Source organism: Chlamydotis macqueenii, chromosome 5 (genome assembly GCF_036417535.1).
Source record: "Chlamydotis macqueenii isolate bChlMac1 chromosome 5, bChlMac1.mat, whole genome shotgun sequence".
Lineage (NCBI taxonomy): Eukaryota > Metazoa > Chordata > Aves > Otidiformes > Otididae > Chlamydotis > Chlamydotis macqueenii.
Genome location: NC_141560.1, coordinates 8,302,173 through 8,326,851, shown reverse-complemented (window position 1 = coordinate 8,326,851; position 24,679 = coordinate 8,302,173). Strand labels below are relative to the sequence as shown.

Genomic DNA, 24,679 nt, shown 5'->3' with positions numbered 1-24,679 from the left:
CCTCTGTCATAGTTTTCTCAGTATAGGTCTTCTCTATTGACATGTCACTGGCTGTATTTTCTTCACATGAGGAATCTTATTTTTTCCACCTAATACAGTCAGCTAGGGTAAGTCCCAGCCTGTCATGAAGAACAAATTTTGCCTATTTTCCTTCCCTGCAAGTTACAGGAGAGTTTACACTCCCAGACTTTGTTGAGGTTTGGTTGCCTGCCCACCACATGACCGCTGATGTGCTACGAGATCACTCCATAGGCTGCCCCTGAGACAGCAGGATGGACAGACAGCAGAGAGCACAGGGAGTCTCACTGCGTTCAATGGTGTTTTCAGACTCAGGGAGAAAGGCTGATTGCAAACTACAGAGCACTGGCACAGGCAGATCAGAGCTGAGAGAGAAAACAATGAGAACTCAGTCAAACCTTTCTGTTCAGAGACGCCTGCAGCCTGTGCCACTGCAGGTTCATCTCTCCAAGACACTCGGCAAATTCTGTCCTTTCATACCGCTTGCTTTCCACATCACAAGTGCTCATCTGCAAGAGGGACTGGTTAACAAAATCTACTATCCACTGTTTAAAGTTCATTTCCATCATATATTCCTGGAAGGAGGAAAAAAAAGAAAAAAAGCATAAAACAATTAGTTTTGCAGTTTTAGTCTGATCAGTTCCAATGATGCTTGCAGGCATAGTTATGAGACATTCACGGCTTATTCTGAACCAGGGCCTAAAACACTTTTTGGAAAGAGACCTTTCTGTAGGAACAATTATCAATTGATAATTGATTTGTGCCCTGAGGTTGGGCTCCCTGGCATTTATGGAGGTGCAAGCATGGCTTGAATCCTCCCTGGGGTAATCAGCCTCTGCCATCGGTGGTTTAGCAAAGCGTCTGCTGCAGCCTCTCTGCAGAGATGTTCATCTTGTCCCTCTTTCCTAGCAGTTTGTCCCTTTATGAACTATAATACTCAAAAACCTTGTTCTCTAGTTAAATGGATCCTGGCTATGGAGCTCTAAAATTATAAAGTATTCCTTGTTGAAAAGGCAGACTAAACACAGCAGAAACACAGAGTCTGTCCTCCTAAGGAAGCAAAGCTTTCCTGCTCAACACATTTTATAATCTAAATGTAAGAGAGAGCGAACAAGTGAGATAGATGGGACAGCATGAGGAAAAGGAGATTATAGCACAGCAGGCAGTAGCGGTATTGCAGGGCAGGCAGTGTTTTGTATGGCATGGAAGCAAAAGGTTTTTATCAAGGAAGATGTTAATGCACCTCTGAGACTGTTTGAGGAAGCCTCCCAAGAGCCAGGGGAAGGATATGACAGTGCCTGTAGGCTCTCTCTGTCCTTCTTACAACCAAGCACCTTGCAGAAGGCCTGGACTTACAGCTTCCCATTTACCTTGTACTTCTGAAGGAGGCTTCTGACTTGGGCAGCACTACGTTGGGAATTTATTGGCTCCTCATGTCCCTGCTGTTGCTCCACATGGTCCAGCCAGGTCATTAGTTCAGCAATAGCTTCCCGTGATGAAAGTTTTTCCATCTGAAGCTGGGGGTAAAGCATATAATGAATCCTTTACACTCTGCTTGTTAGAAATATCAAGGAAGATGACATCTGTAATTTTAGAAAGGCTCAGGCACTATAATTGCAATTATCTGTGTGGGAACTTGAACGTGAACCCTGTGCACCAGAGAGGCCCATGACTTAAACTAGGAAAAGTTTGAGAATTCAGAAATTTGAAATAAAATTCTTTCTAATTGTATCAGGCTTTCATATAAAACTGTAAAGATGATAGATAAGTGCAAAACAACCCAGGAAGAACACTGCAATCATTAAACTGCAGTACAATATTGAGGATATTCTGAAAGCAAGACAGACAGCTAATGAGGAAAGAGGTGCTTTGGGGGCCTTATGGAGCAGCCAACCGTATTCCAGCAGCATCATTTTAAAGTAATTATTTAGCTTGAACTGAGAGATGGCAGCACAGTTTCTCTCACCTGGTGAAGCTTTTCCTGGATGGCTGGGAGCTGTACAATCAGTTCTCCCCACTTTTGCTCAAACTTTGCCAGAGATGACCTCAGTGCTGCAGTATCAGCTTGCTTCACGTGAAAGAGCTGGTTGGCGGTCCTCACCACAGATGACTTCAGGGAAGATTTTTCATCAACTTCCTTAGAGAATGCCTGAGGTGCATGGGAGAAATTTAAGAGAGGGTAAATATCTATCTATTAAAAGAAAGAAGACAAACCAGATTTTCAGTCACAGGATGAACTGCCTCAACAAACAGACTTCAACAAGTTTGTTAAAGTTCAGAAAACCTAAACTCAACAAGTTCTGACAGCAGGTAAGGCCTTTTTCTGCCCAAGTTGGTACAATGCTCAATACCACTGTTGTGGTTTTGTTTAGTGAGGGAGGGGCCTAAGGTGGCAGCTTCTGTAGGAAACTGCTAGAAGTTGCTCCCCTTTGTTCAGTGGACTTGGCCGGGCCTAGGGTGGACCTGCTGCTGGCCAAGGCCGAGCCGATTGGTAGCAGAATGTTCTGTGATAACGCCTCTGCGATAACATATTTAAGAAGGAGAAAACAGAAAAAAAAAAAAAAGAGAAGATGTGAAGAAGCTGAGCGGGGACAGAGGCGGGGGGAGGGGGAGGCGCAGGCCTCATGGGCCTTGCAGGCCTCACCCTCTGGCCTCTCGCCAGGCGGCTGACTGGGTCCAACTCAGCCTGGCCCGGCTGCAAGAAGTGGAGAGGAGATGACATGGATGATGTGAAGAGATTCTGAGAGGCATCTGCTAGCCTGTTGTGAAGAACTTTTCTTGTGAGAGGAACGGCTGCAGACGCCAAGGTCAGTGAAGAAGGAGAGGGAGGAGTGATGCGGCTCCTGGCCAAGATTCCCCTGCAGCCTGTGGTGAAGACCATGGTGGAGCAGGTTGTCCCCCTGCAGCCCATGGAGGCCCACGGAGGGGCAGAGATCCACTTGGAGCCTGTGAAGGACCCCACACCGGGGGAGGTGGATGCCTGAAGGTGGCTGTGGCCCGTGGAGGGCCCGCTGGGACAGCCATTCTGGAGAGACTGCACTCTGTGGAAGAGATGACCCACGCCAGAGCAGTTCCACGAAGGACTGTGGCGTAGGGGTGGGACCCCACGCTGGAGCAGGGGAGGAATGTGAGGAGTTCTTCCCCCAACGATGATGCGGCAGCGTAAAACAACACGTGATGAACTGACCGCAACCCCCATTCCTTCTTCCCCCCTGTGCCACTCGGGAGGGGAAGGTGGTAGAGATAATGTTAAGCTCGGGAAGAGGGAGGGGTGGGGAGGAGGTTTATCTTGTTCTCTGTCTCATTATCCTGCTGTTTTTAGTAATAAATGAATAGTTTTCTCAAGTTGAGTCTGGTTTTGCCCGTGACGGTAACTTTAAGGATTTCTCCCTGTCCTTATCTCAAACCTGGAGCCTTTTTTCTTACATTCTCTCTCCCTGTTCTCTCGGAGGGTGGGGGGAGTGAGAGAGAGACTGCGTAGTCTGGTCCCGATCGGGGCTGAACTACGACAACCACCTTTTGCTCCACAGGGATTGAGAATATTCCCATCCCCACTTTACGCAGTGGTCCAGGGAGTAATCCCAGTCCTTGAGCCTCTGGCCAGCTCACACCTACCAGTCCAGTCTTCACGATGCTTTGCTTTCCCACTGTGCAAGACTCCCTCTGTCAGGCTGGGGGCTGAACCTCCTGGCTAATCACACAAGGGGAGCACAGCACCGAGGGGCAGGCAAAGACATGAAATGCAATTCAGCATGTTTCCCTCCCCTGACTTTGGCTCACCATCTTCATAGCCCCACTGTCTTCACTCCTGCTCCCTGAGCCCACAGTTCAGGTTCAGTTGGTAAGTGGCCCAGCTTGGCTGAACTGCTGTATCTGGTATTTGGCATCAGGAGCAAGACAGAAACCGTGCTATTAAGCTGTAGTGCCTGAGAGATCCTGACCGGGCTGTTATGTGTTGCACTTGGGAGCTCATTACAAGACGATTCCGTTCTGATTTACGCAATCTGGCTGGCCTGGCAATCTGAAGGAAGGTCTTTGGTGGCTTCCCATCCTCTTGGTTCCCCATACAGATCATGGGGTGGCTTTGGAGCACACAGCCATTCAGTGCTATGTTACGGGGGCAGTTTCTGGGTCATGGCAAAGACAAAACCCACCCAAAAGGGTAATTTTCACTGAAAGCCACAATGTCTTATCTAAACCTGGCAGGAGAAATGACTTACAAACAAGCTGTTGATGTTATCCCTGATGGTGGGAAGATCTTGTGACACATTGAGAGACTGCTCCTTCCAAAAATTCATTCTCTGCTGAGCAGAATCCAGCCATTTCATTAATTGCTCTGAGTCTCTGCTGTAGCTACAAAGATAAAACAAATCACACAAACATGCATCTCCTAGCTGAGTCTAGGATACATTTCTCACCCTCCAAGTTGCCCTCCTCTCTGTGAGGAGACATGGGCTACGTACACCCACCTGATCAAAAGTTTGAGTAATGTTTGAAGTTGGTGTAGTTCATGGTCAACTTTTTTGGTTAAGGACAACCACTGCTCTTCCATTTTCATAATCTGACTTCTTATTTCCGGACAGTTCACAGCGGTCAGCAATTTCTTCCCTTCTTTCACCATCTGGTACAGCCTGGCATGCTTTTCATCAACACTGCTTTTGATTTTCTATCAGAAAACGGGAAGTTTGCAAAATAAGAAGATTTTAAAAACTGAAAACACAGCTAGCAAAACATGTATCATTTGTTCTAACATCTTAATCTCATGTTTCCTCTGTCATGTAGAATCACAGAACCGTTAGGGTTAGAAGGACCTTTAAAGACCATCTAGTCAAACCCCTGCTGTGAGGAGCAGGGACATCTCCAACCAGATCAGGCTGGTCAGAGCCTCATCCAACCTGGCCTTGAATGTTTCCAGGGATGGGGCATCCACCACCTCTCTGGGCAACCTGTGCCAGTGTTCCACCACCCTCATGAAGATGAATAAAAACAAAGCATCGTTTTACCTTCACTGGAAGTTCAAAATGACAAAAGGGAAAACCAGGAAAAAAAAAACCAAACATCCCAGGAAGCAGATCAGTCCCAGGGTGAAGGTAGAATGGAGTAATTTTGCGATGTGCCAGTATCTCACTTCTCTCCAGGCAGAAGGGGCTTGTACAATTTTTATTATTAACAGGGATATTTCTCGCACAGGAATTAAGCCCCAGAAAATTTTATTCTGCTCTGTCCTTGAAACTGTGAAGCTCCAGTGCTGGGACACCTTCTAAAGCCTTACTACTTTGTTTTACTACTTTGTTTCTGATGTCTTTAAACACAAATAAAGACTTAAGGGCAAAGAGCTAGTTAAGAACTTAAAAAAAACTAAGGAAACTTGGCAACTTCACAGTCAATGGCTATGGAAACAGTGCATGTTTCCTGTCTCAGTGCGACAGGCACCAAAAGCACCAGAGGGCCACTGTGACTCTATAGATCTACCGTTGATTTATTTCAAAAGCTTTACTGTAGCTCAGAATTTTATGGGAATGTCCAATGATCTCTTTCATGCAGTCACCTACATTAAATCACAGTAGTCCTTTTTGCCTTTATAGTCTATGAATCTAAATATTAAACGGGACTCAATGTAGACCGAATAACTCAGTCATTTCAAAATTTCTAATAGAGTCGGTTCCCGGAGAAAGGTCAACCCTGTGAGGAATGCAGAGCACTCTCTGAGGATACATAACTAAGTTTATTAAACACTACTTCCTCTTAATTTTATCAAACAACCATAAAGGCTACTTTTATGTCCTTACATTTATATGTGTTTAAAACACAAAAAAATGCTTTCAGCTGGACTTGATTTTCTAAACAAAGCTTCACCTCTCCCAGCAGAGGTGAAGCTGGGAAGAAACCAGGAGCCTATTTGCCATTCTATACAAAAATAATTTTGTTCTCTTCAGCCACACAGAAATCAGGCCATCTCATGTTGAATTCTCAGGATTTTAGAAGGAGCTGGAAAACCTGTAGAAGGTTTACCTTCACCCAAATATCTGCATTTGAAGATCAAGTTCTAATGTAGCTATAGTCATTACTCCCACTTAGATGAACTTGTAGGCCCAGGCTGAAATTAGGAGCCCCCCCACCCCTGCTACTTTTAAATGTAACATGGAAGTTTTCAGCAGGCATCCGCGCACAGATAAGGACAGGAAGAAAACAGTGTCCTGCAGGCTAGCTTCTGCTCATGTTCTAACTAACCTTACTGCCCACTCTACAGATCCACAAAGAAAAACAGAGAGACAGACACGTAAATACCTGTAGAAGCGCAATCCTTTCCATTAATCTTTCTTCTGTTTCTTCAACCAAATTCACAGAAGGCAACATAGAGGTAAGTGCCTCTAACTCCTTACTGAAAGCCAGACTTCCATCATCAAATTCCATCCATTCCTAAAAGATATGCTGCATCATTAACATCGCACACATCTATCTCTGCATTTTTGCTACATCAGACTGAGGCCTTAGTGCCTGTTCTAGCACAGCAGCTCTTGCTTTAATGGAACGGAACACCAAAACAGGTGAATAATATGGAAATATTAAAGTGAGTCATGATTTCACCACAGACGAATTAAGTAATTCTTGAATATCTTTGAGATTTCTTATATTAAAATGGTATAGTTCATTTTTTATTCTCTAAGGGTGTTTTAAGATAAATATTTAGGTTTTATTTTAAAGTGGTGCTGGTATTTTTGAGCCTTATAGGCCTCTCCTTTCAGTCCAGGCACTCAAAAATTACTGCAAGAAGTCATAAAGTCCCACCCATGTCAGAGTAACGGGTTGAAAAGTACACTTCCAGAGGTTTTCAAGGAAAAAGCCAGTTTACTGACACATAGAGAACAAGGAATAGATTGTTGCCATCCCATGGAGATAGGAAAGGACAACTACTAGCCAAAGAATCAGTGGTGCAGAAGAGGTTCCCCTAGACGCAATTCTCCTTCCCGCCAGCTTTTACTCTGGGTCTCTTTTGACTTGTTACCTTTAACAGGGTCTCTAAGTGTATACCACACTGGCAGGCCTTCTGCTCCAGCAACTTGACTTCATTCACCAGCTCTCTCCAGAATTCCTCTCTCTTTTGTAGGATGGAGGGAGTTACTTTCTTGGAAAACGTTTGCATGAAAGCCATGCGCGTCATGAGGTTGTGGAAAAAGTCCTGAAAAAAACAAGTTAAAGCTTGCTCTTTAAGAGAGATCACACACCCACAGCAGGAATATGGAGAAGACCGAGAAGAGTCGCTGAGAGGAGCGGCCAGTTTCAGGGTCTCTCATAGCTGGAATCAGGAGCCTCCTACCCAAATTCTGCATCACCCCAAGATGGACAGTTACTGATCATTTTACAGTTAGTCAAGAATCAGTAATCAAATAAAACAGAATAAAATAGTTTCACTTGGAAGGCACCTAGAACGATCACCTAGTCCAACTGTCCGACTACTTCAAGGCTGACCAAAAGTTCAAGCATGTTATTAAGGACATTGTCCAAATGCCACTTAAACACCGACAGGCTTGGAGGATCGACCACCTCTCTAGGAAGCCTGTTCCAGTGCTTGACTACCCTCCCAGTAAAGAAATACTTCCTAATGTTGAGTTTAGACCTCACCTGGTGCAGATGAGTTGCATACACGATTTTCATTTTTTCATTTCTAAAGAAAAAGATCTACCTGTATACCTTCAGTTCATATGAAATACCAAGATGCTGTAGGAAGATGATGGAAGGAAGATTTTAACTATAAATAATTTCATGGTTTAGTGTTAGGTAGTTATCAACAGACAGATATTATCCACTTCTACCTGGATGGGAGGTAACTCCAAGCAGGTAGTAGGTAGGGCACAATAATCCTTTGAGATAGCTATAAGGTAACAATTTGATTTAATTATGGTTCAACTGAGCTCTTGGGGAACGTCTGAATCTCAATTGACACCTCCCCCTACAAAAAAGGCTTTAAGAGTTTAAGATCACACTCTTCAATCAGGATCTTCTTCACTAAGAACTAATAACTAGTACAAGAATTTCACTTAAGGACCATACCCCAGGCATAGGCTGTGTGAGCATCCTGATAACTTTTGATAACCAGGGCACGGAAAACTGCTTTTGTAGTTTTCTTTTGCTTTTGTAAATCAATGTTTGTATATTTGGACTGCAGATACATTATTTGTTTTCCTTTGTAACTAAATTGCTAACATTTTGCTTTGCTAAGGGCAATATTTGAGTGACAAACACCATTCCTATGACTCTGTTGTAGCGGTTTGCAGTGCTTGGCATCCTGAAGCAATTCTTAAGGGAGTCTGGGCTATGTAGAGCATTTAAACCAAGGCACTGACATGACAGAGACATCTTCAAGAGACTAGCATTGGCCAGGGCTTCTTGCCAAGCAAAGTGCAGGTGCATTCTCAGCCATCTCCCATCAAACATGTAGCAGCTGGGTACAGGAGATAATGGGCTGCCAAGAGGAGGATCTAGACTATCCTCCTTTCAGAAAAGGAGCTGCTATGGGTAAGTTTCCTCCATCAGATCACGATAGCACAGAATGCTGAAAGCAAAGGCCCAACTCCCAATTTCTAGACAGCAACTTCAGGAACCTCGCTACTGATTTATTACCAGAAATTAAAAGGACATGTGTTTCCTTCACACATCAGTATATTCTGAGGTAAGTGAAAGTAGTATTAGACTGACAAAACTGAAATCCTGATCTTAATTTATCAGCAACACTGCAGTTGTCAGAACAACCTTTTTCGTATTTTCGTGGCTCCTGTTTGGGTCTACTGAAAAACTTTGCTCTGTTTTCTGCACGCACTCCAGTCCCTCCCCTATGCTATGGGCTAGTTGATCTTCTCCATGACACTGGAGAGAAGCCAGTCACAGAAAACAGTGCTCCTGCTATGCTGCTCTAAACAGTGCTGTGATAAGCATCTTATACCTTGTGATTTTGCAGGTGAGACTGTAGAGCTGCTCTGCTTTTTGTTAGCTGCTTTACATCTTGAGCAATCTTCTCTCGTCCAATAGCTACCAGCTCTGCAAATCCATGAAGTAAATCCTCATACTGGCTCTCACTGATGGAAGGAGAGCTCAGCTCCACATACTTTGCATTCAGAATCTCCCACATGTCATCCAGGACATCCTACAATGCGAGCACAGTTTAGTGATTCATGAAGGACAGAAATGAATCCTACAAACCGGCACACACAATCACAGAGTACAAAATAACCAACAGCCTTTTGATGCTAAAAGTACATTGCTTAGAAGAATCAAACCTTGCTGAGTAAGTGGAAACTGTACTGTGCTCTTACCTCTAATTTATAAACTTCCTGGATTAAGGTGATAGGTAACTGAAATCTTTCCCCGTGGCCTCTCAGTTTTGCTACTTGGTTTTCAAAGGTTTGCAGCTCCAAAGCACAGGCATCAGTTTTCTGAATTAAGGACAAAATAAGCTATTAGGAATAGTTCTGTTCCGTTAAACTCTCCATTATCACTAGTAGTGCAGTGGATCCCAGGGTTGGATCTCTGCTGTGCTACCACTTCATAAGTTCACAACGAGACACTGAGACCCATCAAGCTTATAAGCTAAACAGGCAAGACTGCTCATGACACAGCTCACAGGGTTCACAGGGCACAGCCAGGAAGGGAATTCAGGTCTTGTGTCTCAGTTCAACATTCGACATGCATTCCAGTTTACTAATTCAAGAGCAGCCATTAAAAGGAATCATGAGCTCAAAAAACACCATTTTTTCTTATGAGTTAGCAGGACTTGGGTAGTGATGGATTGAGACAGGTTCTCTCTGAAGGAAGGGAAGTTACATACTTCTGGCATTCCTTTTCCAAGAGTGGTTACTTAACAGAATACATGTAAGGCAGCAGTCCCTGTGAGGGAATTCAGCAGTGCTGAATGTAGCTTTCAGCCTGGCAGAAAGTTAGTTCTGTAAACAAGGTTTACAGAAAAAAAAGGTAACAAAAAAGTTTTGGCACACCCTCTTTCCTTCACCAACAAGCAGACAGCCAGGCAATGACCATTCTGGGGAGGATATGCAGTTTATTCACTTATCATTCTCTGCTATTCCCTAGGAAGGTCGAAGAAAATAGCTTCACTGGTCAAATGCCGTATGATAAAACGCTTATAAATGCTGAATGAGTAGATAAAAATACTGGAGCTCTATTCCCACAAAGAAAAGCTAGTTTTGCATATAAAAAGGCATAACGTGTGAAGTGCTGTACTTTGTATAGCTCTTTTTCTCCCCTGCTGTAGTGTGGGGTGTATTTGCTCTGAGAGGCTGTGAAGAGACTGGCTCTTCCACTCCAACTACTAAAAGGACTGGAATTAGGCCTTAATACAGATTGGGCTGTAGTAATAAAAAGGAAGGACGTGGCAAATACTGAACTCTCTCCTTCCCCAAAAACCTAAGTGCGACTCAAACGTCAGAAAACACAGATCTTAACAGATTGCAGAAAACTGGAAATAACAGTTAATGCTGTGAGTTATTCCTCTCCTTTCCTTCGAATGAAATTACCTGAAGCTGTTCAGAAACATTATGTCCACGTATTGCATTCAAGCATTGTTGCAGAGCAGCTTTTTTCGCAGTTAACTGATCATAGAGCAGTCTGGTTTCATTCTGCAAAAGAAACAAACATCAGAAGCATGTCACATACCAGGAATATAGTAATGACCAGAAAGAACTGCACAGCAAACAAAATGGTTACTTCTTATGGCGAAAGCACTTTTTTCCTCTTAAAAAAAAATACAGCATGTGCATTATGGGCTTACTGCTTTAGAGAAGGAAATTACGTAGTCTGTGTACTGCAGGAAAGCACATTAGTCTGTCAATGATCCTCTATGACCGCAAAAATCTGTGAAACTTACTGAAAAAAAAAAATTCTTCTTCTGAAAATGAGAAAATGAGCCCATTACTGGCAACAGATGGAGCTCCATGGATTCTGCATAAGTAAACACTGCACGACTAGTCCAGCTCCTCTTTGGAGACAGCGTCCCAGTGTTCTTCAAAGGAACTCTCCTACTATTCAGCAGTAAACAGCTGACTTAACAGGTGATGAGCAAACTGAAGTTTTGCTGGACGTTTGAAATTGTACTTCAAAGACCAGGCTTTTTTTTCCTTACTTCACCCTAAATACCTGATCTGAATAGTTTCGAGGAACAGCTAGTAGATACAGCCCATCATGAGAATCTACAGAAAAATTTTTCTGCTTCTCCAAAAAAAGAACACAAAAACATAAATTTGCAAAACTATGGCTTCTGTTACTGTGGCACAAAATCTAAAGGAACAGTAAATATAGAGGGTCAAATCAATATCCAGCAAATAGCTAAAAGTAGCCCAGTGCCAGAGATGGCAGCAAACAGGAAGAAGCCTGCCGCTCCTGAGTCCACGCAGCAGCAGACGAATATACAAAACCCTCCTTGGCCTCATCCCTACACACGGACACTTGCTTTAGCCTGTAGCTCAGCGTGCATGGGATTCCATGTTACTCCCACCCTTCCTGCATGCAAATTTTCTGCTGTGATCAAGGCCTCTCAGGCAGTCAGCACTGCAAACAGCACTGTACACAGCAAAATTAATTAATTTGCTTCTTGAGAGGCCAAGACAAGTTTGTTTAGTACCAAAAAAAAAGCCCATTCTAAATTGCTCCTCTGCAACCCAAATGCATCAACACTGACAAGTCTAACAGATGCTGTGAAACAACATGTGCATTTGGCAGTGGAGTACCTGATAATTGCTATTGTGATCCAGCCCAGCTTTCATTGAGTTGCTCCTAGAAGCAGTGGCAGCTTGAGTTTGTTCCAGCCGTGCCTGCAAGTTGTTAAAGCACTCGCAGAAAACATCATTGCTCCCAGCAGCACAGCTAATAGACTTTAGAAGATCATCCTTTTTGTTACCCAGATCAGTGTGAAGTTTTTGCAGCTCTACAGAAAGAGTCTAAAGGGTTGAAAGGAAGATAACGTGAATGAAAATGGTCTCTGTCCAAGGACTCTTTGCCTGTAAAAGGCAGCAGGAGTCAGGCTGATAATTGTTAAAAGCAATAGTCCCAAATCTCTGCAACATCCAATGTTTTGGTGATGTTATTCCTGAATAATACTAGCAAAACAGAGAGGAAATATCAGGTCATATCTACTCTGTTGTAACAGAAATCCACAGGGGTTTCTCCTTCCCTGGGTGCTTGAGGACAGTTACCTCGTAAAGAGCCTGCTGCACAGCTGCCTCTTCGGTGGAGAGGACTGAGGTGTTTAACATCTCCTCCACGTTCTTCAAGCATCTGCTGATTGCCAGAAGCAGCTCAAACAATTTGCTGTCCAAATTGGAAGAGACTTCCTCTGCCACATGATCCTGGGTAAAGGCAAGCCAGACGTTTTCAGTACTTTCTCCCAAGGCATGGCTAAGACTTACTCACTCGTATATGGTTAGAGGTTCAGTCAGCCAGTAATAAAATGGAATGAATGAAATACTGAGGGACAGACTTGGAGGAGAGAGTTATATGCATGTAATATTCAGAGCTGCCAAGGCCAGAGCTGAGACAATGACCCTTTATGTACTGGGAGTGGCTGTGGTCCTTACAGGTCTCTACTCTCAGGAATGGGCACAAGACAATTTGTCTGGTCAGCTCCAATACTGCAGATTTACTGAAATCGTTCACAGGCTTCTTGCTTTATACAGTTGGAGGAGTTTTACCAACACTAGCAAATCTTTTGATTCAGGTGGCAGAAGTATCACAGCTGAAACGTGAAATGTTTCCTGTCAAGATCTTAAGCTGATTTCTGCATTATAGTCCATACCTGATGCAAAAGCCACACTACAGTGAGTGCCCTCTGCAATAATATGATTATTGGCTCTGCTTCCAGTGCCCAAATAGTGTCTTGTGTCTAGAACCCCTAGTATTTTTTGCAAGGCTAGGACATGCCATTTTTACCTGCGCGTGCACCACATTTGCTTCTTGGCTTAGGTTTCCCAGCTGGGCAGTGTAAGTTTTCAGTTCTTCCACAGTTGGAGTTCCTGCACTAGCAAATGCACCTCGGGGCAGCACGTTTATCTTTGTTGTAACCTAGCATTTGGAAAAAGAACATTGCAATCAGGTGAACAGCTCAAATGAAGACAGGGCTCTGGGCAACCAGATACGCTGCTCTCAAACAGCATTAAAATGCAGGTTTCAAGGCATTAATATCGAGAACCTGGATAGCAGGGAAGCCTTTTTACTGGCAAAAATCAGTTGGGTAGGCTACTCCCTGATGGGAGATTGACTGAAACAGGAGCCTCTGATTCCCAGCTTGAAGGGCTACAAGTTGCAGTTTGTGTTAAGGCAGCCCTGCTGCCCACTGCAGTGGGAATCTTGCCTGAAAAAGAGCTGATATTCGTCCTTTTACATGACTGATAAAGTTCCACATAATGCAGTCGTTTCAGAGAACAGGGAATCTCGTCATTCTAATGTAATGTGAACAAAACTGTTAATAATATAAATTATAGTTCTGTCCAAGCGGTAAAATTCTGCAGTCTGTTCAGAATAAATACACAGCGTGCTCTTGTTGCAGCCCAAACTCTGCTTTTGATATGAGAGAAAGACAGACCACAACGGTGAATGGCAGAACAAAGTTTAAGCCAGACATTTGTTTTGACCACAGTGTTCTCACTCAGAAGAACTAAGACTTAACCTACATCCACACAAATCAGCTGAGAGCTTGCTGGCTAACTGTCTTGGTTCTCTTGAAAAGATTAGGCAGACAAAACCTAGCCTGCATGCTAACTACACAGGTTCTCCTGTGTGCTCCCACACTACGCTTAGTGGTCACTACTTCAAAGACATTAGTGACCTCCAAATAAAATGAAAAGACAGTAATGAAAACAGTATGCAGTAACAATGTCCTCTGGAGAACACTTGCACAGATTGCAGTTTTCTACAAAGAGACATGGTACGATGATGCAGGAAGATACACTAATTGCTCTCTTTACCACAACCAGCTGCCTGCAGAAAGAGTGCTTTTCTGAACGTAAACAGACCTGAGGTTCCACAAGCTGGCAGAGAGGAGATTTCATCTTCGATGACAGCTCTTGTTGTAAATACTGCCACTTATTACCCGCTTGGTCTTTTGGAGCTAAGGTGGGATCAGCCTGCTTGCTCTTTGGGTCAGATTCTCCATTGCTGTATTGAGAAAACATTGTTAAAATGGCACCCGAGCACTTGGCTGAACCACAGCCTAAACCCACGCCAACAAGTGGCACGGACTCCGTTCCTGTTAAAAAGACCCCACCCTACAAAACCAACAGAAGAGCTGAAAATGTCTCCTCGTCATTTCAAATGGGGACATGTTGGTGTGGGCTCCTTTATATGAGTGAAGTTTGTTGCTTTAGGTAGGCTCAGTGCTTGAAGCAAACTGCTACAGCAGACTGGCACCGCAGGGAACTTCAAAGTGGGATGCCTGCACAGTTTCCTAGAATCTGCATGCCAGGACTCCCATCCAGCCCAGCCCCTCATGCCAGTCCTCTTTTCCTCCACCTGTTTTCACCAAGGGCTACCACCCACTCCTTTCCTTCTGCTGCCATCCAGTAGAAGAGCAGTAGGTCCAAATATTGCCACTGCTCACAGAGGGCAGGGGAACAGCTCCTATCTTTCTACCGATGCTGCCAGACTTTGGCAAAAAGTGCAGAAGAAGAATTTACCAGCTGGGAAGCTATCTTATACCAGCCTTTCAAGTCACTGCGACAACCGTAGAAAGTGAAAATGCCAACAGAAAAAAATATTCCTTTTTTCCTAGCTGGTTTATCACGACTACGACCAGCGAAAGATTTAACAGAGGATTCAAACTATACTGAGCCATGTTCCTGAAAATAATCCAAATAAAAACAAAGCTGTGAAAATACTCAGGATCCTACCTAAATCCCCCGGATGCATAAAGATCCCAACTCTAAAAATAGGTATTTAACTAAGCCCTTGGAGAGCTGCCCCTGAAGCTGAAGCCAAGAGGTTCCCTGTTTTCTGCACAGCGCAACGCAGCCGATGGAGAGCGGGGAGGAGAAGCAGTAAGCACAGCTCTTCTGCTGCACACACTCCAGGGAAAGACGACTTGTTTGGGTGGCAGCAGCAAACTGACGGCTCAGTCTTACCTGGTAATCAGCAAGCTGCAGTCCCGCCATCTGCTGTATTTTGGGGGCCTGGGGGTCTGACCCCAGGGACACTTGAGTTTTGTTTAGCTGCTGTTCCAGCTCAGCAACCTGGGCCTGGCACACCTGGAGGATGGTTTCTGGCTCAGGCCTACCACAATCCACCGTATCCTCCGAGTCTCCCGCTTTCCCTCGAGAGCCCTGGCTGGCGTCGGAGACAGGAGGCGGCCTCTCCCTCTGAAGCAAAGCACATGAAAGAAATGCAGTCATCCATCTGATCTGTTCTTTCTTTCCCCTTCCCTTACCAGTAGGAAATGTTTAACTTTCACACTCACAGATCTTTGAAAGCACCCTGTGTTCCCAGACTAAACAAACAAACAAAAAAAGAGAGAGAGAAGGAAAAGAGAAAAAGAAAGGGAAACTCAGCAGCCAGTCGATCCAGGATCTGGTGTAACAGGTTTCCAGGTAGCGATTTGCATTTGCACAGGGACACCTGAGCGCACAGGAAGTGGGATGGCTCACCACCAACCAGTTCTCCCCTGAGGAGAGATGTTTTTCTATAGGAGCTGGATGTAAAAGCAATGCAGTTTAAAGCTGCAAACCAAGCTGTTGGGCAACGGTTATAAGCTACTTTCATGGTCAGTCCCAACAGTAAATATGCTTTATTTGGGCTCTAGGTCACACTGAAAAAAACGGTGTATTTTTAAGTATGTCTTGTGTTATTTTTTCTTCTAATTGACCAATATTGCACACTTCTGTAATAAGGAGAAGACTAAAGAGCTTGGAGATATCACCTGTTGCTTGGAAGGCTGTACAGGCCTGTATATACCTCCACGCATGCAAACACTGGTAAGCAAATCAAGCACAACAGCATAAGAAAACAACTACCTGCACATTCTCATTGCTCTAGAGCATGCATTCAGGCAACTGAGACGGTCAGTGGTAGTGCACAAGCTGCATGTTAAATTTAGATTTGGCAGAAAATCAGAGAAGTGTATGTGCAGGCAGGCATTGCATTTGTTAGTGAAGAGCTTACTAAAAAAGAGCATGGTAAATAATCAAATATGCAAATACTGCCACTCTCTTGCACAGAAAACCCGTAGAAGTAGCTGCGGCTTCCAGCTCATTTTCCTGATGACGATATTTAGGTAGTGATAGGTGTGGTACTTGACAGCCCGCAATAAGAAACAGAGGGCAACACGGAACACAGATCTAAGTCACCTAAAATCCTGCCCCAAAGCGTTTACACTGCCTATTACATGTTTTGTTTCTGTTATACTTTTTCAGGTGTTACACTGCAAGTTAATTTTACATAAGTTACCAGAGCAATATCTTGTCGCATCACCAATAGCAAGATATAGGCAAACACATCCAAACATGAAAATTTCAAAACTAATCCGCAGGAAAAAAGAAAACCTATGTAAATATTTCTACAGGAAACTCACCTCCCATTTGCTTTCCTCTCTCTCAGGACACTTGCTGCCTTTCTAATGCAGCACTCAAAATGCCATCCATTAATAGCTTTATCCTTTGTTATGTCTTAGCTGGTGCTATTGTAGTACTGCTGATTTCAACCCATTCAACAGGACTGGAAATTCTTTTTTGCACAGTTTGATATCCTAGCTGCCAAGAATTGCGATTTTTCCAATTGGTTTTCTCACAAAGAAATTTCATTCAGCTACAGATTGTCGGATGTCAATAAGAGAAAGGCAAATGCTGAGTAAAAAAGGTTACTGCTGTTTCAAAAAGGAGAAAAACCTAAACCTTGACCTAATGCTCCACAAAAACCAGTTAGAAGTCTCATGACAACACGTTGTAATTGCAAAGTACCTTGTTTCTGACGGTTTTAAAGTGTTTTGAAAATTCTCGATTATTTAATCTGGTGCCTCTCTGAAAAAGGTACGTTTGAACACATCCATTTTTCAGACATAAGAAATTGCATGGACTTAAAAAAAAAGATCGTAGGGATGATACGGATCTCACATAGTCATTGCTTTTTTCCAAACTCCAAGCCTGCATGAGTCATGCAGCATATTTGAGTTTTCGTCTTGGTGTGGTGCTCTTAATTTCACAAACTGAAAATCAAAGATGGACATTCACATTTTAGCTGCCACTTGTTTCTGCCTGTTCACCAAAATGCCCAGTAAGAAGTTAGATGTTCTAAAGAATTCTGCTTTACTGTAATAGGTTCGGGAAACCAAATCAGCAAAGATACTGTATGCTTTTTCTAGGTGCTGCTATCATCCTGCCAAGAAAGGGATGGGTCACATGAAAATTTTCATAAGCCATCTGGAGACAAAATAAGAGCTTAGTTTAATCCATCAATAGTGAACATGAAAGAGGTTAAGATCAGAAGGAATCAGCTTTAATTTCCTGTATGTCACTGACCATTGCATATATTCCCAAAAGCTTAGTTCAGACTAAAACACTGAATTCCTAAGGGAACTGAACTGCTGCATCCTGCAGGCAGACAACTGAGAGACTGTTACCATGATTTCAAGGAAATAATTCAGATACAATAAGTCTACATGAGCATGGCAAAAGGCACAAAGAGGAAGATTCAAACTCAGAGAGAGGTCCCACCTCAAAAAAAGACAAGTATGAAACCCTGGAGAAGATTCCTCTCCAGCTCCTGTGCCATGGTCAGGCTGGCCCCAAGTACATCAACAAGACAGGTCAGCCAGACACTGCAAAAGGGTTTTCTGTACACCAGCCTGGAGACAGCAGATGTAACAAAAAGCCCCAGAAAATATCTGACCATTTGTGCATGCCCATCTTCTGCAGCTAACTGGATGACCTTTTGTATTAATTACAGGTCTCCACGAACAACAACGAGGGTTGCAAGAAATGCGTGTGATCCGCTCTCCTCTGTGGCACGTGAAGGAAGGGACTGAATGCACATCTCAGCTCTAATGCAAGCCTTGGGTGCATTTCCAAATCCACTAGTTCCCCAGCCCAGAACACACAAACCACTCCAAATCACAAACGCAGGAGACAATAAGCTTTTGTCATAAAAACATTCACTGATTTTGGAAACTACAATCTCTGCATTCATAGAATCATAGAATGGTTTGGGTTGGAAGGGACCTTGAAAGGTGATCTGGTCCAACCCCCCTGCAAGAAGCAGGGACATCTCCAACCAGATCAGGTTGCTCAGAGCCTCATCCAACCTGGCCTTGAATGTTTCCAGGGATGGGGCATCCACCACATCTCTGGGCAACCTGTTCCAGTGTTCCACCACCCTCAGCGTAAAAAATTTTTTCCTTATGTCCAGTCCATTATGGCTACATGCTCTGCATCATATCAGTGCAGAACAGTCAGCTACTTCTTATAAGGAATTCTTAGTTTTAATAGAAAAATCTATGTTCAGAGTGCCAACATTCTGGAGTGGATGTATAGAAAACTCAAATTGCAAATACGAAATTGCCAGCAATCCTCTTGGCACTTGCCTGGCCCTGATCTTCCCTGTAATATTACAACCACTTGATTCTTTAAATTACCAATCAGAATTACCATCAAGATTCAGTGAGAACTGCCTTCCAAGCCACAATTACCTTCAAAGTTTCCATCTAACACACAGACATCAAAATACCACTTTACCCTTTTTGGAACACATACGCACAACACAAGAAAGAACTGTACATATTCAGGCCATAAAACCTCATTATAGCCACACAGCAGGGCAACAGAAGACAATCAGGAATTTTGGGAAAGTACTCTAGATGTACTAGAGGTCAGGACTTTCACAAGACAGACAGGTCCAACATCAAAAAGTATGTATCTGTATTTCGTGAGTGTCAACTGTAACTATTTTTCACTTAAAGGATTTACTGAAAACAGTAAATGATTTATGTCAGTAAGAGTTAAGAATGCAAAATTGTGTCTGTACAAAGCAACCAGTTCTAACAAGACCACGTGTCTACATTAACACTTACCTGAAGGTCATCAGTATGTTTGCGTAAGCTTTTTGCAGAGTCATTTTGAGCATCTGCTCTTAGCAAGCAGTTGGTGTTTTCTATCCAAACTTTCACATTCTTCAAGAGTTCATCATATTCTTCCATCTTGTTGGCAGCCTAGGAAACGACAGGATTTTACAAAAAGGCACAAATGCATTTCTATTCACTGTGTAAGATAAACACATCTATGAACTCTTCTAAAAGAAAATGGGATGCATGTTCATCAAGGTCAGTTAAATTAGTATGGTGAAATAAAGATCATAATTTTTCTGAAACGGTGTCGTGATTTCCGGCTATCTCCTCTAATCAAAGGTAATTTTGGAGCTTACGTGCTTACATTTCATGGGGGCACTGTTGCAATCTATAAGGCAATGTTACTTTAATAGACAGCCAATAGCAGAGTTACAGAGAACCATCTCTTCACTCATCCAGGGGTATGAATTCCCCATGTTAACCCTGTCAACCATGGTGCAGAGCTGGTCCTGCAGCTGGAGGTGATGTTTGCCACTCCAGAAACTCTTAGCTACAATAAGCCAATGCACCTACAGCAAAATTTTGACTCTTTATTCATTTGAGAGCCTTTGATGATGTTTTATGCAAAGCCTTTATTTTGTTTTTTATCAGATGCGATTTTAAAAAACTTTTCCATTTGCATCTACCTTGTTTAAAATGGCAGTTCTGCGCTCAGCAAGTTGTGAGACCTGCTGGTACTGCTGGAAGGGGGTCACTAAGATATCCATCAACTCTTGTGCGTGGCAGGAATCCTGCTCTACTATATCATGCACTTCTGCATCCAGTTCATTGAGTTTGTAATGCCAAAGGTCCAGCATATCCCAGATTTGCTGCGTGGGGAGAGAGGGGAAATGAAATATAACGTCAGGCTCAAAGGTAACAGCAGAGTTATTTGTTCTTCATGTGGGGCACGCGGAATTGCAAAGATTTTGGAAGTGATATGATGAGAACAGAACACTCTGCATCTCCTGGTGTGCTTCACAGTTGAAAAAAACACATCTTTTCCTGTGAGAAAGAATTGGTAAATATTCACCAGCTTCTAGCTGCTTGTAGTTCTCCTTTTGCAGACATAAAATGAACGGAGGGACACTTTATGCCCCTGCTAAAATAGGCTCTGTGGAAACAACCAAAAATCTTTTAATGCCCACAAATTTTTTTTGCAAGATTACCTTCTGTACTTCTTTGGCTTTGGCAATGTTTTCACTCTTCTCTTGTAAGATCTTTTCAATAGCTTGAAGGCCATTGTGAATAGTTTCTGCTTTTTTTTCCAGCACATACTGAGGAGAGATCTGCAACATTTCAAAGCTAACCTGTCAGAGCAAAGAGAAAACGATAGGGGAGATTACAAAGACCTGCTTGTTTCTGTGCACCACCTCACCAAAAGTATTCAAATGCTTTTTATGTTTCTCTTGACGAGTCACCTGAAAACACAGGAATGGAATGACATTTGCAGGGAGAAGTGCTAATGTGAGCACGTTCAACATTTATATGTTGTTCAGTAATTCCCTCTCACTTAAAAAGGACTGGTCAAGAAAGGCAATGCTTGAGGAAACAAACAACACGACGCTGCAACTCTCTGGGTGCTGCCCCTGTTCTAATCTAACAGAGGCTGACCATGCTGCATTGTGGAAAGGGCACATTTTGTTTCCTAGATGTGAAGGTTAAAAACCTGGAATGACACCTTTCTCTCCCAGCCAACAGCTACTGCTTCCGTGTAAGAAATAAGGGTACATGGAAGTGCATAAATATACAGTGAATTTCTAAATACAAATTTAGAAATTTATTACTAAAATAAAAGGCTCTGAGCCCCATAAAGTATGTGGAACTTAATTTTACTCTCTAGAACTCCACAAAAATGAAAAACTGGTATACTGGAGGGCCTGAATTTCCATGTAAAGAGAAAAACTCTCAAGTAAACCCAAGCTGAGCAATTGCCTGAGCACAGAACTGAGCGACACACCAAGGTACCAGGATACCAAATGAGATGCAGGGAGTGAGGAAGTCCTTGTTCTTAGCCCAAAGTGATGTCTTTTCGTACTAAACCCTGCTAGCTGCTACGGTCAGCCAAGCACTAGGAAATCGTTAAATCGTGGTAAATTGTTTGTGTGGAGCAGCCCTAGGATTTATGGGGCATTGCACATTGCAAAAGATTTCTAGTTTAGCAGTTATTCTGGTTTGAACCTCCTTATACTGAAATATTTTATCTTTTTTTTTGTAGGAAGAGGAATTAAGATAATTATTTAAGAAATTATGTATCCAGTTTTATTTCTTAATTTTATTAACATTATTTATTATTTATAGATCCCAACATGTAGTGTCAGACCAACATAATAATACCCATAGTAAGGTACTGTATTGATAAAATTGCATTAATGAAAATAAATACATACAGAGAAGAACTACAGTGCTCCTCTCAAATACTCAGGCTTATACAAAAAAGCTACAAAGTCCAGTCTGTACTTAGTGCCTAAGACTCCTTGGAGAAAGGAACTCAGACTGTAATCACTGAACACTTGACCATTACTACTCTCCTGCAGGAAACCAAACATGAAAAATTATTGATGTTGTGCTCGTTTCCAAAAGAAAAGAGAAACATGTACGAGTGATGCGACACAGCTGGAAATGAGAAAGCAGACCAAGCACCGACTCCCTGTCTTTCCCCAGAAAGAACGCTGCATCTGTCAATGCTCTGCTCATCCGTAAGGCAGGATTTGAATTTCAAGACTTTTTACTGGGATGAATTTATTAAATTTGTCACATAAAATACATGGCATCAAAAGTACAATTTATTTTCATTTTTAGGTTAGCAGATTTAGAAGAAAGCAGAATGCCATTAAAATATGACAAGTTAATTCAATTTACCACATGCTGGTATCTCCTAGTATGTAACTAAACTGATCTCCAGTTCCACTAGGATTGTTTTGTTTCCTAAATGCATTTTAAAAAATTCCAAGATAGTTTATATTGCTTTCCACTACCTAAATGTGAAAAGCAAATGTTACCCAATTTCCAGGACCAGTTCTTTCACTCCAACACGTAATATGTGCATTGGGATTATCTTTTATCTCAGTAAGTGAAACAGTAAACAACAACAAAAACCCCCAAAGCATAAATACCGTTTTACTTCCCTTCTCCTTCTCTCTCCTACCCAGTTGTTGGTTCTAAAAAGATTGGTTCCGTTTTGAAACAGAAACTACAAAGTTAACCAAATTAAAACTAATAAGCTGTAATGAATATATCTCTAAATATTTAATACAACATAAAAGGAATGAGTAATCTGACAGACACTAACAAGTAACTGGATTTCAAAATTGTGTTATTAAACTTTCAAGTTTTATCAAATTAACTGAGGTTTAGCCTATAAAATTAGCATTAAACATTATTATTTCTGAAATAAGAGAACTGAAAGGCCTTTTTCTTTTTGAAAGTAACACAAATTAATAAATAACAATGATAATTATACTGGGCTGAAATTGGACGCCAAACTTACAGTATTTCTCCATTTACCTTGAATTTTGCTCCCAGTTAACTGTAGGTAGAAATCATTGCAAAAAGCCAAGGCAATGTTATTTAGTTATGTAAATTCTCTGCCTGCTTTTAAAGGAATGTGACCACATCCTGAGGGGTGGAATAAAAATTCATGCCGTGATACCCTACCATGTGTGCAAATAAGAGAAAAAAAATCCAGCTTCAAAGTCCTCTTTTAACTCAGTTTTGAAAATATCTTCTCACTTAAGCTATACAACCTTCCCAATCAACTTGGACTAGTAGTCCACTGGTAGTAGTTCTAACTGTCCTCTTTTAACAGAAAAGAAAAATATTATATTGTAATATTATAACTGCAAAGTTATTCTAAAAGGAGAGAGTTAACATGAGGAATTCCTCATGCATACATTTTCACCAAGGGGACAATGCAAATGAAAATAACCAACGTTTCAAGTTGAAATTCATAGTTACAACATTCACCAAATATTGGTTGTACTTATTTATGCATTACAAAAAGGTAAATATTAAAATTACATCAACAGTTACCTTGTCTTTTGGGTCTTGCAATACTTTCTTGCAGTCCTCCAACTGAGTTTCAATCTCCGCAGGAACTATTGTGTACATTTCAGAATACTTGATCCGGAGTTTCTCCATGATATCTTTTAGAATCTGACGTTCTTTGCGAATCACACTCTGAACCTCCTACAAAATTAAGAGTTACTTCAGCAGTTTTACTCAGTTTTTAACAAGTGCATGTGCATGTGTGTATACGTACACATGTGTATTTGTACATACATAGTGTGTTTTATATTTCCTGCCATGATTATGGTTTGGAAAAGTTGGTTTTGTGATATCAAACCTAATCTGACTATTTGACTACCTCTGCAAGCAGATTAACTTTGGGAAATACTCACTCATTTAATCAAATTATGCTTTTCAATCTATAAGAATTCATTTCACTTGATACTACTCCAGGTCAGGCAACTGACGCATTGATGTTTACGGACAGGTACTGCAATGTAATCACTGGAACTGCTCCTATGAGCACCTTTGTGCTCTCCCTTTTGCCAAAAGTGCATTTTCGCTTTGAAAGATGCTTAATAGCCAATGTTCATTCCTTCATTATTATAAAAAACGCAAAGGCCACAAAAAGCAACAGGTTTCAAGCTGAAGTGTCTGGCAGGGTGGACCTGCTGCTGGGCAGGGCCGAGCCAATTGGTAGTAAAATGTTCCCTGATAATGCCTCTGCGATAACGTATTTCAGAAGGGTCAAAACAGGAAAAAAAGAAAGGAGATGTGAAGACATAGAGCTGGGGCTGAGAGGGGGAGGCACGAGCCTGGTGGGCCTTGCAAGCCTCACCCTCTGGCCTCCTGCCGGGCGGTCAACTGGGCCCAACTTGGCCCAGCCCGGCTGCAAGAAGTGGAGAGGAGAGGAGATGTGAAGAGAACCTGAGAGGCGTCTGCCTGCCTGTTGTGAAGAATTTCTTCTGAGAGGAACGGCTGCAGACGCCAAGGTCAGTGAAGGAGAGGGAGCAGTAATGCGGCTCCTGGCCAAGATTCCCCTGCAGCCCGTGGTGACGACCATGGTGGAGCAGGTTGTCCCCCTGCAGCCCATGGAGGCCCACGGAGGAGCAGAGATCTACCTGCAGCCCATGGAGGACCCCACGCTGCGGCAGGCAGATGCCTGAAGGAGGCTGTGGCCCGTGGAGGGCCCGCTGGGGCAGCCATTCTGGAGGGACTGCACCCCGTGGAGACGACCCACGCCGGAGCAGTTTCACGAAGGACTGCAGCCTGTGGGAGGGACCCCACACTGGAGCAGGGGAGGAATGTGAGGAGTTCCTCCCACCCACAAGGAAGCAGTGGTATAAAACAACATGTAATGAACTGACTGTCACCCCCATTCCCTCTTCCCCCTGTGCCGCTCGGGGTGGGGGGAAGGTGGTAGAGATAATGTTAAGCCTGGGAAGAGGGAGGCGTGGGGGGAAGTTATCTTGTTCTCCTTCTCATTATCCTGCTGTTTTTAGTAATAAATGATTAGTTTTCCCCAAGTCGAGTCTATTTTGCCCGTAACGGTAACTTTAAGGATTTCTC

General features: G+C 42.8%; 2 protein-coding genes across 2 annotated transcripts in view; both read right to left on the bottom strand.

The window, feature by feature from the left end:
* Positions 1–13,070, bottom strand: part of LOC104486276 (nesprin-2-like) — a 67,271-nt gene extending 54,201 nt beyond the window's left edge. The window contains 13 exon segments of the mRNA XM_086750170.1: positions 417–593; positions 1,389–1,535; positions 1,985–2,167; positions 4,239–4,371; positions 4,488–4,684; positions 6,307–6,438; positions 7,025–7,198; positions 8,960–9,160; positions 9,330–9,449; positions 10,545–10,646; positions 11,754–11,963; positions 12,219–12,371; positions 12,952–13,070. Of these exon segments, the coding sequence (XP_086606296.1) occupies positions 417–593; positions 1,389–1,535; positions 1,985–2,167; positions 4,239–4,371; positions 4,488–4,684; positions 6,307–6,438; positions 7,025–7,198; positions 8,960–9,160; positions 9,330–9,449; positions 10,545–10,646; positions 11,754–11,963; positions 12,219–12,278 (1,836 nt within the window). The 5' untranslated portion in view covers positions 12,279–12,371; positions 12,952–13,070.
* Positions 13,071–14,504: 1,434 nt separating this feature from the next.
* LOC147600479 (nesprin-2-like) lies at positions 14,505–23,667 on the bottom strand. Its single transcript, XM_086748438.1, has 7 exons — positions 23,578–23,667; positions 23,135–23,290; positions 20,272–20,412; positions 19,750–19,932; positions 19,070–19,207; positions 15,138–15,371; positions 14,505–14,609 (listed from the first exon to the last, which is right to left on the bottom strand). The coding sequence occupies exons 1-7, from the start codon at positions 23,665–23,667 to the stop codon at positions 14,505–14,507; spliced, it is 1,047 nt and encodes a 348-aa protein (XP_086604564.1).
* Positions 23,668–24,679: the final 1,012 nt, after the last annotated feature.